The 16,313-nt window shown below is 38.2% G+C and overlaps 1 protein-coding gene across 10 annotated transcripts in view; it reads right to left on the reverse strand.

Annotated features, from left to right (window-relative positions):
• The window catches only part of LMBR1 (limb development membrane protein 1), a 163,417-nt gene that overhangs the window by 24,329 nt on the left and 122,775 nt on the right, over positions 1-16,313 (reverse strand). For 2 of the 10 annotated variants that reach the window (XM_082472638.1, XM_082472640.1), the window contains one exon: positions 2,204-2,365. The exons of the other annotated variants lie outside the window; for them this stretch is intronic. In XM_082472638.1, the coding sequence (XP_082328764.1) occupies positions 2,204-2,365 (162 nt within the window). The remainder of the gene's footprint in view (positions 1-2,203; positions 2,366-16,313) is intronic. 10 annotated transcript variants of the gene reach the window in all.

A 16,313-nucleotide genomic window follows, 5' to 3' on the forward strand; every position in this document is an offset into this window, starting at 1 on the left:
TCTATCACTGCACATCTTAATGAAAGAAAAGGTAAAATTGAGCCTGTCTATGATGCATGACTGGGAAGGGAAAAATAAATCGATCCAGCACACACACAAAAAACAGTTCTTGTCTCAGGAACGGCCAAGCCACTGAGTGACAAAAGGCACCTACAACTGCTGGACATGAGGAAGCGTGTTAACACAGGCCGGCTGCAGAAGGAAGTGGGCAAAGAGAGCAGCGACCAAGTGATCAACGCCCTCACTGCAACAGAACCCCTTTAGGATCGATTATTTCAATGAGTTACTTCTAAAACCTGGGTGTAGCACAGGTTATGCATTCAGGAAAACTACAATGTCTCTCTTCTGCAAAAAAAATCAGCTCCACCACCATCATGGTAGCTAAATTCTGAGTGTCTACTATGTGCCAGATGCTCTATGAGGTAGATGTTATGATTCTCAATGCACAGCAGCAGAGGGAAAAATCCCTCCCACCCCACCTCCCACACACACACAAAAGAAGAAGAAGAAAAAAGAAAGGAGATAGTTAAATTTTATATTTTATAATCAAATTATCATTCCCAGTGAAGTCATGTTTAAGATCTCAGATCATTCACACATGACATACACTTAATGAGGATCTTTTTCTAGGTATAAGGCATTGCCTCCTTAGAGCATTCCAAAGAGTAACAGAAAACATTAGGGAAAAAAAAAAACTGTATCTATTAGATGTTTTACACAACTCTTGATGATTTCACTGCCTCTTATGGTCAAAGAGCCAACACAACATTTACAACCTTTACCTTCGGTTAAATTACATTTTACTGCTTTAATAAAGACTTCCTTAGCAAGATGCTATCCAGAATACCCAACCCAAACGCTAAATTTACTGCAATTTATTCATAACCATCTCATTTTCGTGAATGGTAAGTAGGAATTTATCTGAGATTATGGCTAACTAATATTGCTGATGCTACAACAGGCTTAGAAATGAAATTTTAACACTAAAAATTTGGCTGAGAGGACTGTTTGATTCTGACTTCATCTTTAGATTTTAATCTGACCAGCAATAAGGAACCTAGGCATTAAAATCCATAAATCATCTGGTGCTTCAGCTGAAATGAGATGTAACTTTCCCTTTCGGGCCAATATCTCATCAGCCACCCCCTCTCACGATAAATTTGCAGTAAAACAGACATGAATAGATAATCTGAAATCCTTTTTCCTTCCCAAAGGTCATCCTTTCAAGCATCAGGGTTGGAAAGGCTTGGTGGCATGCAAAGCTTTACTGTTGTTCATAAGGTTTAAAGTATCTGAAAACAGAATCTTAACGAACCAATCATTATGTTGCCTTTTGCAATAGCTAAAAGCCACAAAGGAATATGGAGTATAAGCATTCAAATGATGTCAATTCAGGTAAATGAGCTAATGTCAAGACTTTCTACAATAAATGAGTACCTTTCCCTTCTTTTATAAAATTACACACCCTAAAGCCAAGAGGGTTTATATAGCAAGACAGTTTATATTGTTCTGGTATTCCTAAAATACAAAGCCTGAAATATGTTTAGCACTAATGTTGAAGCAAGCATGAAAAATACGTTCATAGGTTACGTTTGTACCCTTTATAGCTTAGCCAAACCTGTGGTTTTTAATACTGTCTCAATGCACGTGACTCACAGAATACATAATGAACGCCCTCTCTCTTATTAATGCCAAGAACACTAATATTTTTATTCTGAATTATTATTTGACTAACTGAAGAGAATTATAATTGTGGGTCAGCCTGATACCTATAAAATCCAATCCTCAAAAAAACCTTTAACTAGAAACTAGTAAGAGAATCAACACCAAATATAAGCCTTTAGCATATCATCATCCTCAGCTCACCACACCTCCCCTCATCATAGTAACCAAAGAGCTACTGTTTACTGAGCTCTTACCAGGTACTAGGATTATGCTTAGGCCCTTAAAAGAACTATTTCAGCTAATATTCACAACAGTCCTGAAAGAAGAAGATATTATCACCATTTTACAGATGAGAAAGATGAGACTTAATGAAGTAATTTTATACAAGAACATAACCAGTAAGTAGTGGGTCAGGAATGTGACCTCTAAGGATTTACACATTTGGAAAAATGAATAGGTGAAGACTTAAAATTAGCTGAAATGTCAAAATTATTAATAAGTCGAAAAAGAGAAAAATACCCATAAACCTCAGAATTACCTAGGGCCTTGAAAAGTTCTTCTCGTACAGCGGAGGTGAATTTTCTGACCAGACACAATGTTGTCATAATAGCAAAAAGCAAATTGTAGGATAACACAATATAGAAATTTCCCAGCCAATTAAACCTTCCAAAGTCTCCAAGTAGATCAAATCTAGTGATTCCTGTTAAAAATAAATAAAATAGCCCTTAATAAAATCAGGTACAATAAATTTATATACATATAACAAAATAAAGTACAAATCAGATAGATCAAATTCTATGGACTTTCTCATTTCTGTTAGTGGGATCCTAGGTAAAACGCAGGGCTGTTACCTGGTGGGAAAAGCCCAGTCAACCCTAAGCGACTCTGCCCACGTGTCGCAGCCTCTTGCAAGCGATGAGCAAGGGTGCTGACATGAGTCACTCGCTCAGAAGTTCCGCCGACATCCACAAGAAACCCACCGTGCCGCTCGTGTGGGGCGGGTACGTGCAGCCTGCTCCCCCGAACTAGGAACCCAGGGTCGTGATGGAAGAGACACCTGACAAACCCTCTCACCTCCCCCGCCCTTGTCCCCTCTTCATGCAGGTTCCTGTTCACATGTCACCTCCTCCGAGAAGCCACCTGATTCCCCTACCCAAGACAGTGGACCTGCCAAGGCCCTGCACCCTGATTATGTTTCTTCACAGCACACACTGCCTGAAATGTTTCTTATCCTTTGTGGTTTATTTATTGCCTACTTTCGCCACTAGAATGTAAGTTCTATAAGAACAGGGACTGTGTCATTTTCATTCCTATAATTCCAATGCCCAGAGCAATGCCTTGCACATACTTAAAACTTATTACATAACGAATAAACAAATAGAGTGATTCCTTTCCAAGGGAAAAAACACACACACACATTATTCATCTGAGTTGGATGCTACAGGCTTGTGCAGGGAAATGGCCAAAGCTGGAAATACAGTGTAATTATGTCGTATAGGTTGGAAATGCAGTGCAGTTGTATCATATATGCACTGAAGTTACTTAAATTCACCTATACACATTTAAAAAACAAGTCTTTTTATTGAAAAAGAAATCTGAATCGTCATTCTATTCAATGAGCACGTGTCCTAGGCCCAATACTTATTGGAAAGAATATGCGAATGGTAGGGTTTTTCTGACTACTGGTAAATGAATAAATAAATAAGTAAAAACAGCATTCAAGTGGTCAGTCAACTGAGAGATGACAGGATTGTGGACATTCTTTAAGGAAGAAACTGAAGAGCTACTCGGGGCCATATAAAAGTTTAACCACAAAGGACTGTATAGACAAAATCATGTACCTTTAATTTTATGGGTGATCTAAGAATTTCAAAAATAACTTTGACTAAACTCAATTTCACCTCATCAGCTGACTTTTAAACTTAACTCTCATCCCCACTCAATGAAATCCCATCACCTATTATACAGACAGACTCCCCAAAAGCAGCTTATGGAGACAACAGAAAAACAGCAGGTTTCAAATAGCAGCTCTTTCGTAGCCACATCTATCCAGGACCAATGTATTTGAATTTGAGAGACAAAAACCTATCATAATATTTTAAAGAAATATAAGGTTAGTGAAAACATACAATAAAATATCTTTTAAAAGAAGGTAAAAGGGACCCAGACCCTAGTAGAGTATGCAGCGTAGGTCACACCATGAGATCATGGCAACAATCCTGGCGGCAGTTTATCAGACTAAAGACTTAATAAGACTTCAATCTATTAAAAAGAATATGGGACTTCCCTGGTGGCACAGTGGTTAAGAATCTGCCTGCCAATGCAGGGGACATGGATTCACGCCCTGGTCCGGGAAAATCCCACATGCCGCGGAGCAACTAAGCCTGTGCGCCACAACTACTGAGCCTGCGCTCTAGAGCCCGTGCTCTGCAACAAGAGAAGCCACCGCAATGAGAAGCCCATGCACCACAACAGAGTAGCCCCCATGCGCCGCAACTAGAGAAAGCCCACGTGCAGCACCGAAGACCCAATGCAGCCAAAAAATAAATTAATTAAAAAGAAAAAAGAATATGTATCTAATCATATATATTATTTTTCAAATGAAGTACCACTTAATTTAAACTAGGCAGTTATATGTAAACAAGGTACAGTCCTCCCAAAATGAACTTCAGTGGTTTCATGGCCCAGGGATCCCAGATAAGCATATTTGATTTTATGCATTTTTTAAAAAACATTTATTTATTTTTGGCTGCATTGGGTCTTCGTTGCCGTGCGCAGGCTTTCTCTGGTTTCGGCAAGCAGGCGCTACTCTTCGTTGAGGTGCCCGCAGGCTTCTCATTGCGGTGGCTTCTCTTGTTGCGGAGCACGGGCTCTAGGAGCGCGGGCTTCAGTAGTTGTGGTACGTGGGCTTAGTTGCACCGTGGCATGTGGGATTTTTCCGGACCAGGGCTCGAACCCATGTCCCCTGCATTGGCAGGCGGATTCTTAACCACTGCGCCACCAGGGAAGCCCAGCATATTTGATCTTTAGGGTCAAAGACTCCTGAGAATCTGGTGAGAGCCACGGAATTTTTCACAAGAAAAACACACATATATGAGGGGGTGCGCGTGGGCGCACGCACACACACACACAATTGTGCATATCATGAAGCTCATATTTATGGAGGAACTGACAAATAACAGAATAAAAAACCCTCACCCAGATGCGCTATAAGAGTCTTATCCGGTCTCAAAAATTTTTGATCATACACCACTAAAAGCAAAGATAAAATCAGAGTACATATACCCATTATATGTGTATTTTAATTATTTATAAACTACTGATATATACGTACTACTCACTGACATATACATTATTTTACACATAAAACAAAGACTTTAAAAATTATAACAATAGGGCTTCCCTGGTGGCGCAGTGATTGAGAATCTGCCTGCCAATGCAGGGGACACGGGTTCGAGCCCTGGGCCGGGAAGATCCCACATGTCGCGGAGCAACTAGGCCCGTGAGCCACAGCTGCTGAGCCTGCGCGTCTGGAGCCCATGCTCCGCAACAAGAGAGGCCGCGACAGTGAAAGGCCCGCGCACCGCAATGAAGAGTGGCCCCCACTTGCCACGAAACGAAGACCCAACACAGCTAAAAATAAATAAATAAATTAATTAATTAATTAAAAAAATTATAACAATAAAAATAAATACAAGTTCTAATAGTTTCTTCACACAGCCCAATGACTTACTTTGTGAATGGACGGGAAACAAACTCCACTTTGGAAACCACAGTCGTATGCTAAATAGCAATTTGGCACTGCCCAGAACTTGGCCTGTGTCGTGCTGGGACAGCACCACTGCATGAGAGTGAAGTCGGGGGCAGAAAGCATTTGCAGAGTGAGAAGGGAAGGTATGTTATGAACAACAGAAAAATGCTTTCATTAGAACTTCTTAGTGGACTCAACTTGGTATCTTGAGAATCAGACCCAGTGAGAAACACCAGGCAAAGAGCAATCTCTCTCATTAGGTGTCCTGGTCCCCAGATACCTCAGGTTGGCCTCACAGACAGAAATCCAGGAGTCTGTTGCTAGAGTATGTGTGAGGCAGCAGACAAAATATTAGAGACTATAGGGACGAGCTCTAAAGACCTTGTTGTTTCAAATTTAATGTTTTAAAAATCTAACTAATATCGACTGACTAAAAGATTACTCTGGTACCACACAGTTCTTCACTTCTGAAAATCTTCTATTAGACAAGAAGCCTTAAATAATCACTTTTCTAAAATGTCTGAGAGGATTGTGTCACAGCAATAATTAAACTGTACAATGTACTTTTTATTTTAATTCTTTTCTTCCAGTTTTATTGAGATATAATTTACATACCTCATTATGTAAGTTTAATGTGTGCAGCATAATGACTGGACCCACATACAAAAGAAATGATTATTATAATAAGTTTAGTGAACATTCATCACCTCAGATAAAAACTTTAAAAAGTTAAAAAGACCTTTTTCCATGTGATGAGAACTCTCAGGATTTACCCCCTTAACAACCTGCCTCTACAGCACACAACAGTGTTAATTCTAGGTATCACGTTGCACATCACACCCCTAGTACTCATTTATCTTGTAACTGGAAGTCTGTACCTTTTGACGGCCTTCATCCAGTTCCCCTTCCACCCACCTCCCGTCCCTGCTAACCACAAATCTGATCTTTTTTCCTATGAGTTTGTTTTTGAAGTATGATCGACCTAAAACACTATAAGTTCCTGTTACACAACATAGTGATTCAATATTTCTATACATTTCAAAATGATCACGATGTCTAGTTACACAGTTATTGACTATATTCCCCACACTGTACATTTCAGACCGTGAATTCTGCAACTCTAACCTCCTCACCTATTTCTTTCCTCCTCTTACCGCCCTCCCTCTGGAAACCACCTGCTCTCTGTATCTATAACTCTGTTTCCATTTTGCTATGTTTGTTCATTTGTTTTGTTTCTTGGATTTCATATTATCAGTGAAATCATACAGTATTTGTCTTTCTCTGTCTGACTTATTTCACCAAGCGTAATACCCTCTAGGTCTACCCATGTTGTCACAAATGGTTATATTTCAATCTTTTTTATGTTTGAGTAATATTCCACTGTGTGTGTGTGTGTCTGTGTGTGTGTGGTGTGGTGTGTGGATATACACACACCCCACATCTTTATCCATTCATCTATTGATGGGCACTTCGGTTGCTTCCATATCTTAGCTATTATAAATAATGCTGCAATGAACATAGGGGTGCATATATATTTTCTTATTAGTGTTTTCATTTTCTTCAGATAAATACCCAGGAGTGGGATTGCAGGATTGAATGGTAACTCTATCTTTAGTTTTTTAAGGAACCTCCCTACTGTTCTCCATAGTGGCTGCACCAATTTACATTCCCATCAACAGTGCAGGAGGGTTCCTTTTTCTCCATACCCTCTCCAGCATTTATTATTTGTAGACTTTTTGATAATGGCCATTCTGACCAGTGTAAGGTAATACCTCGTTGTAGTTTTGATTTGTATTTCTCTAATAATTAGCAATGTTGAGCATCTTTTCATGTGTCTTTTGGCCACTTGTATGTCCTCTTTGGAGAAATGTCTATTTAGATCTTGTGCCCATTTTTTGATTGGGCTGTTTGTTTTTTTGATATTGAGCCTTTGTATATTAACTCCTTATCGGATATATGATTTGCAAATATCTTCTCCCATTCAGTAAGCAGCCTTTTCATTTTGTTGACAGTTTCTTTCATTGTGCAAAAGATTTTTAGTTTGATGCAGTCCCATTTATTTTTGCTTTTGTTTCCCTTGCCTGAGGAGACAGATCCCAAAAACATATTGCTAAGGCTGATGTCAAAGAGCATACTGCCTGTGTTTTCTTCTAGAAGTTTTATGATTTCAGGTCTTACACTTAAATAATCTGTTTTGAATTTATTTTTGTGCATGATGTGAGAGAGTGGTCCAGTTTGATTCTTTTGCATATAGCTGTCCAGTTTTTACAACACCATTTATTGAAAAGGCTGTCTTTTCCCCCATTGTACATTCTTGCCTCCTCTGTCATAGATTAATTGACATAGCTGCATGGGTTAACTTCTGGGCTCTCTATTCTGTTCCATTGAGCTGTGTCTGTTTTTGTGCCAGTACCATGCTGTTTTGATGACGGTAGCTTTGTAGTATCGTTTAAAATCAGGAAGCATTGATACCTCCAGCTTCATTCTTCCTTCTCAAAATTGTTTTGGCAATTCAGTATCTTTTGTAGTTCCACACACATTTTAGAATTATTTGTTCTAGTTCTGTGAAAAATGTCACTGGTATTTTGATTGTACTGAATCTGTAGATTGCTTTGGGTAGTATGGTCACCTTAACAATGTTAATTCTTCCAATCCATGAACACAGTATTTCTCTTCATCTGTTGTGTTGCTTTCGATTTCTTTCATCAGTGTTTTCTGAGTACAGGTCTTTGCCTCCTTACTTAGATATATTCCTAGCTATTTTACTCTTTTTGATGCAATGGTAAATGAGATTATTTTCTTAATTTCTTTTTCTGATAGTTTGTTGTTAGTGTATAGAAATGCAACAGATTTCTGTATACTGATTGCTGTATATTAATTTTGCATCCTGCAACTTTATGGAATTCATTGATGGGGTCTAATAGTTTTTTGGTGGTGTCTGTAGGATTCTCTAAGTATAGTATCATGTCATCAGCAAACAGTGACAGTTTTACTTCTTCCTTTCTAATTTGGATTCCTTTTATTTCTTTTTCTCGTCTGACTGCTGTGGCTAGGACTTCAAATACTATGTTGAATAAAAGCAGCAGGACTGGGCATCACTGTCTTGTTCCTGATCTTACAGAAAATGCTTTCAGTTTTTCACCACTGAGTATGATGTTAGCTGTGGGCTTATCATATATAGCCTTTATTATTTTGAGGTATGTTCCCTCTATCCAGTTTGTGCAGAGCTTTTACCATAAATGGATACTGAATTTTGTCAAAAGCTTTTCCTGCATCTATTGAGATGATCATATGATTTTTATGCTTCAAGTGTCTTAATGTGATATATAACTTTGATTGATTTGCAGATACTGAACCATCCTTGCATCCCTGGAATAAATACCACTTGATTTATTTATTTATTGGTGTATGATCCTTTTAATGTACTGTTGAATTTGGTTTGCTAAGATTTTGTTGAGGATTTTTGTACATGTTCCTCAGTGCTATTGGTCTGTAATTTTTTTGTGTGATAGCTTTGTCTGGTTTTGATATCAGGGTGATAGCATGCCTTCCTTTGCAATTGTTTAGAATAGTTTGCAAAGGACAGGTGTTAACTCTTCTGTAAATGTGTGGTAGAATTCATTTGTGAAGCCATCTGGTCCTGGACTTTTGTTTGCTGGGAGTTTTTATTACTGATTCTATTTCATTACTGGCTATTGGTCTGTTCATATTTTCTATTTCTTTCTGGTTCAGTCTTGGGAGACCATACATTTCTAGGAATTTGTCCATTTCTTCTAGGTTGTCCATTTTATTGGCATACAGTTGTTTTTAGTAATCTCTTATAATCCTTTGTATTTCTGTGGTATAGGTTGTAATGTCTTCTTTTTAATTTCTGATATTAATTTGGGCCCTCTCTTTTTTTCTTAACCAGTCTGGATAAAGGCTTATCAATTTTGTTTATCTTTTCAAAGAACCAGCTCTTAATTTCATTGTTCTTTTTTTTTTTTTTTTTTAGTTTCTATTTCATTTATTTCTGCTGTGATCTTTTACGATTTCTTTCCTTCTACTAACTTTGAGTTTTGTTTGTTCTTCTTTTTCTAGTTCTTTTAGGTATACAGTAAGATTCTTATTTGCAATTTTTCTTGTTTCCTGAGGTAGGCTTTTATCACTATAAATGTCCCTCTTAGAATTGCTTTTGCTGAATCCCATAGATTTTGGATCATTGTGTTTTCATTTTCATTTGTCTACAGGTATTTTTAAATTTCTTCTTTGATTTCTTCAGTGACCCATTGGTTGTTTAGTAACATATTGTTTAGCCCCCACATGTTTGTGTTTTGGGAAGTTTTTTTTATGCAGTTGATTTCTAGTCTTATAGTATTGCAGTTAGAAAAGATGCTTAATATGATTTCAATTTCCATAAATTTACCAAGACTTGTTTTGAGGCCTAGCATGTGATCTAGCATGTGCAGAATGTTCCTTGGGCACTTGAAAAGAATGTGTATTCTGCTGCTTTTGGATGGAACAGTTTGTATATATCTATTAAGTCCATTTGGACTAATGTACTTTTTAATTAAAAATACCAACACAAGAAAAAGTAACAATACTTAAAGTTTTAACTTAATAAGACATACAAATGTAAAATACTTCAAAATCTCTATTTCTAGGGAAATATATAAAAGGATACTAAGGCAGCAAATTTTAAAATACTACTAACTATAAGAAAATTTCAATTACCAAATGCTGTCATTTCACTCTCCTAGTCAAATACTGAAATGCTTATTCCCACTCGGAAGTTCATTTCTTTAAAAGATAAGTAAAATATATACCAGGTAAGAAGCTCAGTTAGTTAAACAGCAGCTAAGCATAAGGCCACATTATCTGAATTATCTGTCAATAAAATACTCTTCATAACAAACCTAGTGCAGCTCCCTGCACTAGGATTCAACTGAAAATGTTTTATGCATAATTCCTTGAATAAAGATCTTTTTGAATCCATACCTATAAAAGAACTAAGGTACAAAACAAAACCTCATTTCAAGAAAGAGCTGGTTACTCCACCTGCAATATGAGTCAAGAGAATTTACGTTTGTTAGCCCACCTGAGTCAACTTAGACTTTAGCAAGCAGATTCATGTTCCTTAGCTAGCAAGAAGTTGAGAGAGAATTTATAAAGCCTGACACACTAAAAGGATCATTAAAGTAACTTTCTCAATAAATCATGTGTGCTGGCATATCACACAGATGGCTGACATGAATATCCATGGCTTTAATGAAAGACTGCCAAAAAGAGCACATACTTTTATTATAAAAAACAAATTTATAAATTAAGTGTTCTTTGACAAAACATTGGGATTAACACATTTCCCCCCTCTCTGGACTCCCATAATAGTTAGTATAAATTATTATCTTGACTAGATTTTTAAATTCCCTTCTCTAAACAAGGCTTTTGAAATAAATTTACCTACAGTGTCAAAAAATAAATGTGACTTAAAGAGTATGAAATAATAAAATCTACAATCAATTTTGAATATCATTCATTTCAGGACTAATGTAAATAGGCTGTCAATTATTTTATTTATTCACAAAGAAAGTAATTCTAAAACTAATGAGAGGTTCCACTTTTGGGGGGTAACAGAAGATGATGTTAAAGGAAAGAGTTTAAATCTGACCAGTCTTACTCTGCAAATAGATTTTCATTATATTACATCAATTAGAAATATGTTTATTGACTTCAGATTCCAGCCAAAACTAAGTGAAGGAGACCAGATTTTCCCTCACACCTGAATCAATCAAAAAACTGGACCAAATATACAAAACCGTGGTATTCGAGACCCTGAACATCTAGCAACGAAGGTCAATGATGCTGAGATGAGAAACAAGCAAGGTGGGCCCTTTGTCTGTCATAGCTCCTGCCTAAAGAGGGCTTTCTGACTCAGAGTGGAAAGGAACAGGGACAGAGTCCAACCATCTCACTGAGTTGAGGTGCAGGTGGAGCTTGGGACAGCATGGTGGCTAGAGAGCTGAACAGGGTGGGAACCTGAGAGGTGTGCACAGGACGTCTTGAGTATTCAGTCGGGAACTGACCAACACGTTGCTTGTGGGAAAACAACCAACCCAGAAATGACACAGATGACAGAATGAGTATGAAGGACATTAAAACAATTATAACTATATTCCTTATATTTCAGAAGCTAGAGGAAAGCATGAACTTGTTAAGTAGAGACATAAAAGATATAAAACAGACCCAAATTTACCTTCTACAGAGAAAAATTACAATGTAAGGTATGAAAAATACATTAGATGGGATTAAAGACAGATTAGACACTGCAAAAGATGAGATTAGTAAACTTGAAGACATTTTCAACAGAAACTACTCAAAATGAAATACAGAAAGCAAAACAAAACAAAAAAACGAATGGAGCATCAGTGACTAAAAAAGAAAATGATTATGTCAATAGATGCAGAAAAAGCATTTAACAAAATACAACATCCACTCCTAATAAAAACTCTAGCTAAGCAGGAAAAGAAGGGAACTTCTTCAACCTGGTAAAAGGCATCTACAAAAACAAAGAAACAAACAAAAACTATAGCTAATACCAGTTAATGGTAAAAGTCAGAATGCTTTCCCACTATGGTGAGGAACAAGTCAAGGACATCTGCCCTCACCACACTTCTATTCAACATTGTACTGAAGGCTCTAGATAATGCAGTAGGGAAGAAAAATAAATAAAAGCATCCATATTGGAAAGGAAGAAGTAAAACTGCCTTTATTCACAGACATCATAATCATCAAAGTAGAAAATTCAATGAAACCTATAAAATAGATTTAACAGAATTACTAGAACTAATAAGTGAACTTATTAGCAAAGTTGCAAAATAAAAGATCAATATACAAAAATCAACTGTATGTCTAAGTACTAGCAATGAACTATTGGAAACTGAATTTTTTTAAAAAAATACCATTCACAACAGTATCAAATGTGCAAGACCTGAACATAAAACTACAAACACTGCTGAGACAAATTAAAGAACTAAATAAGTACAGACTGTTCAAGGACTGAAAGACTCAATACTGTAAAGACATTAATCATCTCCAATTTGTTCTACAGATTAAACACAATCCAAATCAAAACCCTAGCAGACATCTGTGTGAAAAATGACAAGCTATTTTTAAAAGTCATATAGGAATGCAAAGGACTTAGAATAACTAAAACCACTCTGAAAAAAAGAACAAAGCTGAAGGACTTACACTACCTGATTTCAAGTCTCATGATCAACCCACAGTAATACAGATGGTGTAGTATTGATGTAAAGACAGAGACATCGATGGAACAAAATAGAGTTCAGAAATAGATCTGCACCCACACATACATGGACAATAGATTTCCAACAAAGCTTCAAAGGCAATTCAGTGGAAAAGAATAGATTGTTCAAGCAGTGGTGCTGGAATAATTGGTTACCAAATGCCAAAAAATAAACTTTCATTCATACCTCATACTATATATAGAAATTAACTCAAAATAGGTCATGGACCTAAGTATAAAATTTCTAGAAGAAAGCATCGGAGATAATCTTTGTGATCTTGGGTTAGAGAAAGATTTACTAGGTATGACACCAAAAGCATAATCCATAAAAGAAAATTTGGTAAATTTGTTTTCATCAAATTAAGAATGTCTGTACTTTGAAAGATATTGGTAAAAGAATAAAAAGACAAGCCACTGAATGGGGAAGATATTTGCAAATCACGTATTGTGATAAAAGCACTTTTAAAAAATGAGCCAAAGATCTGAATAAATATTTCATCAAATAAAATATACAGATGGCAAATGAGCACATTAGTCATCTGGGAAATTCAAGTTAAATCCACAAAAAGATACCACTACACACCTATTAGAAGGGCTAATGTTAAACTGACTGACTATACCAAGTATTGGTGAAGATGTAGAAGAACCAGAGTTTTCATACACCTGTGATGGAGATATAAAATGGTATAAGCACTTTGGAACAGTTCAGCCGTTTCTTTAAAAATGAAGTATACACCCAGGCATTCCATTTCTAGTTACTACCCAAGAGAAATGAAAGCCTAAGTCCATACAGAGACTTGGATGTGAATGTCCATGGCAGCTTTATTTACAATAGCCAAAAGCTGTAAACAACTCAAATGCCCTTCAGTGGGTGAATGGAAAAACAAATTGTGGTATATATGTACAATGGAATACTACTCAACAATAAAAAGAGAGTGAACTATTGACACATGAAACAACATTGATGAATCTTAAAATAAATACACTGAGTAAAAGAAACCAAAAAAATAGTACACAGTGTATGATTTCATTTATAAAAAATTCTAGGAAATGTGAACTAATTTATAGTTATAAAAAGGTCAGTGGTTGCCTGGGGATATTGCTGGGGCGGGGGTGTGGGGGGGAGGGACGGAGACAGGTGTGAGGGAGGAACTATACAGGGCCAAAAGGAAACATTTGAGGGTGACAGACTTATCCACTATCTTGATTGCAGTAACAGGTTCACAGTTACACAAGTTATGTCAAAACTTACCAAATTATATACTCTAAATATGTACAGTTTATGATATGTGACTTATACCTCAATAAAGCTGTTAAAATGCATTTATCAGGCTTCAGACTATATATCCCATATCATGCATGAATATATTAGTGTATGGCTGTGTCAACTAGATTTAATTAGAAAGTCTATATTTCTGTATTTGCTGTTGTGGTATGAGTTAAATTTTAAAGTATTTTTGAGTTCCTATTCATATTCCTGACCCTACACAGGAACTGTAAGAGTTCCAAGTAAGTATGTATAACATTTATTCCCTTCATGGAATTGAGAGTCTTCTTAAGAAGATTTTCATGACATGAAATACTTCCGGCACAACTAAAAGTCTCTGTACAGTCAAGTGAAATGAAAAATTGAAAAGCACACGAGTTCCTCCATTGCACACACGTCCTAAATGCTATGTGCAGGCACTGGATACACTTGACCATTACTTCCCTTAAGGAGCTCACAGTTTTATGGAGCGAAGAGAAAAGTGAGCAGTTAGAACACAATGCGACAAGTGACGTGGCAGATATACGGAGGACTGAGAAAAGTATTTTGGGGGTACACAGGAGGGAGCTTAAAGGGGGAGAAATTCAAGGAAAACTTTACCTGTGGAGTTAATGGTGAGCTGACTCTCAGATGACATGTTAGGTTATGCCAGAGAACAGGCGATGACAAAACCAGTCACACAGACGAAGTAACGCATTCAAAGACACCGTGGGTACACGGCGGTATCTGCTTCCCATCCCAACACAACCGAAGAGCACCCCTTTCATCCATGGCGGTTCAGAGCGTAAGGCTCGGAGAGGCAAGCGATGTAGTTGCACATACAGGCGGGTCAGGCATAAATGTTCTTCTGTGCCGCCTTATGGGAACAGGTAATTATTCTAATGGCCAAAGACTTTAAAGCCCTGGGAGCCCAGTAATGACAGGATCACATTTTCACTGTAAGAGAAAGAGGTGCTGAACTAACCCTTAGATCATGACTAAACTCTGGGTGGAGAGGAGGGTGGAGGAGACACTCCCGCCTGGGATGCTATCAGTACAATAAAGGCCCCTGTTGTCTGATCCCTCTTCCTTTATCAAGTGCGTAACACTAGAGAGACAAATAAGTCAAAGACTGACTCATAGTCATAACAATATTTAGGCCTCAGGACCAAAAAACTACAGCTACAATAAGGAACAACCATCTCTGAGAACAATCTGAAGACTAGCAGAACAGATTTTTCAACAACTAAGGATATAAAGAAAAGGCCACTTCGAGATGGATGCGCAGAGACTTGGTCTAGTCAGAACCCACATCCCCCAGTGTAGCAACCCAGAGCAGGAGGGATATCATGACGGCACAGGTGCCCCCTGAGGAGCAAGGGGTCCAGGCGCCATGTCAGGCTCCCCCGCCCAGGGGACCTACACCAGGAAGATGAGCCCTCACAACGTCTGGCTTTGCAAACCAGCAGAGGCTAATCTCCAGGAGAGCCAGAGGGCTGCTGTAAGCCAAGACTCCACTCAGGAAGGGCACATGCGCCAACGTACTCGCTCTGAGTTCCAGCAGAGGCAGCAGCTTGAAAAGCAACTGGGTCATGCAAGGAGACTTGTGACTGATTTTAGGGGGTGTGGAGGAGCAGGGATCTGGTAGAACTTTCTCCAGGGACAGAAGTGCTGCCATCTTTCTCTTACTCGCCTTCCACCTGGCTGGCCTGGTACTGGGAGGCACCATTTCTATCACTGTCCATGAACCTAGCTAACACCATGCGGCCCATCCTGGAATTCCCGTGAGGACCAGCCCCTCCAAAGCGGCTCCTGCCCCACCCCACCTGGCAGGCAGCCTCAGCCAGCACTGGTGCCCCTCCAAAGCAGCTCCTGCTCCAAGGGGCACCAGTGTGCCGGTAGCAGTTGCAGTCAGCTGGCCTGGGGGCCAACCCCGCCCACCAGTGCCCCCTCAGCAATCGTGGCCCAGCCACAGCAGGGAGGTGCGTGCACCCCACACAAGGGGATGCCCCTGAAGCACCTGGCTCTGGTGACTGGGGGTGGGATTCACAATGTGGCCCCATAAGACACCTACATACGGCCATTCCTTCAAGACTAGGAGATGCAGCTGATATGCCTAATACACAGAAACAAACACAAAGAGGCAAACGAGAAGACAATACCTTCCGGATGAAAGAACAAGACAAAACTCCAGAAAATGAACTAAATGAAACGGAGATATGCAATTTACCAGATAAAGAGTTCAAATGAATAGACATAAAGAGATGCTCACCAAACTTGGGAGAAGAAAGGATGAACTCAGTGAGAATTTAAAAAAGAAATAGAAAAAAAAAATATACATATATATATATTTTTTAAATCAGAATTGA

Source organism: Balaenoptera physalus (genome assembly GCF_965194825.1).
Source record: "Balaenoptera physalus genome assembly, chromosome: 8".
NCBI lineage: Eukaryota > Metazoa > Chordata > Mammalia > Artiodactyla > Balaenopteridae > Balaenoptera > Balaenoptera physalus.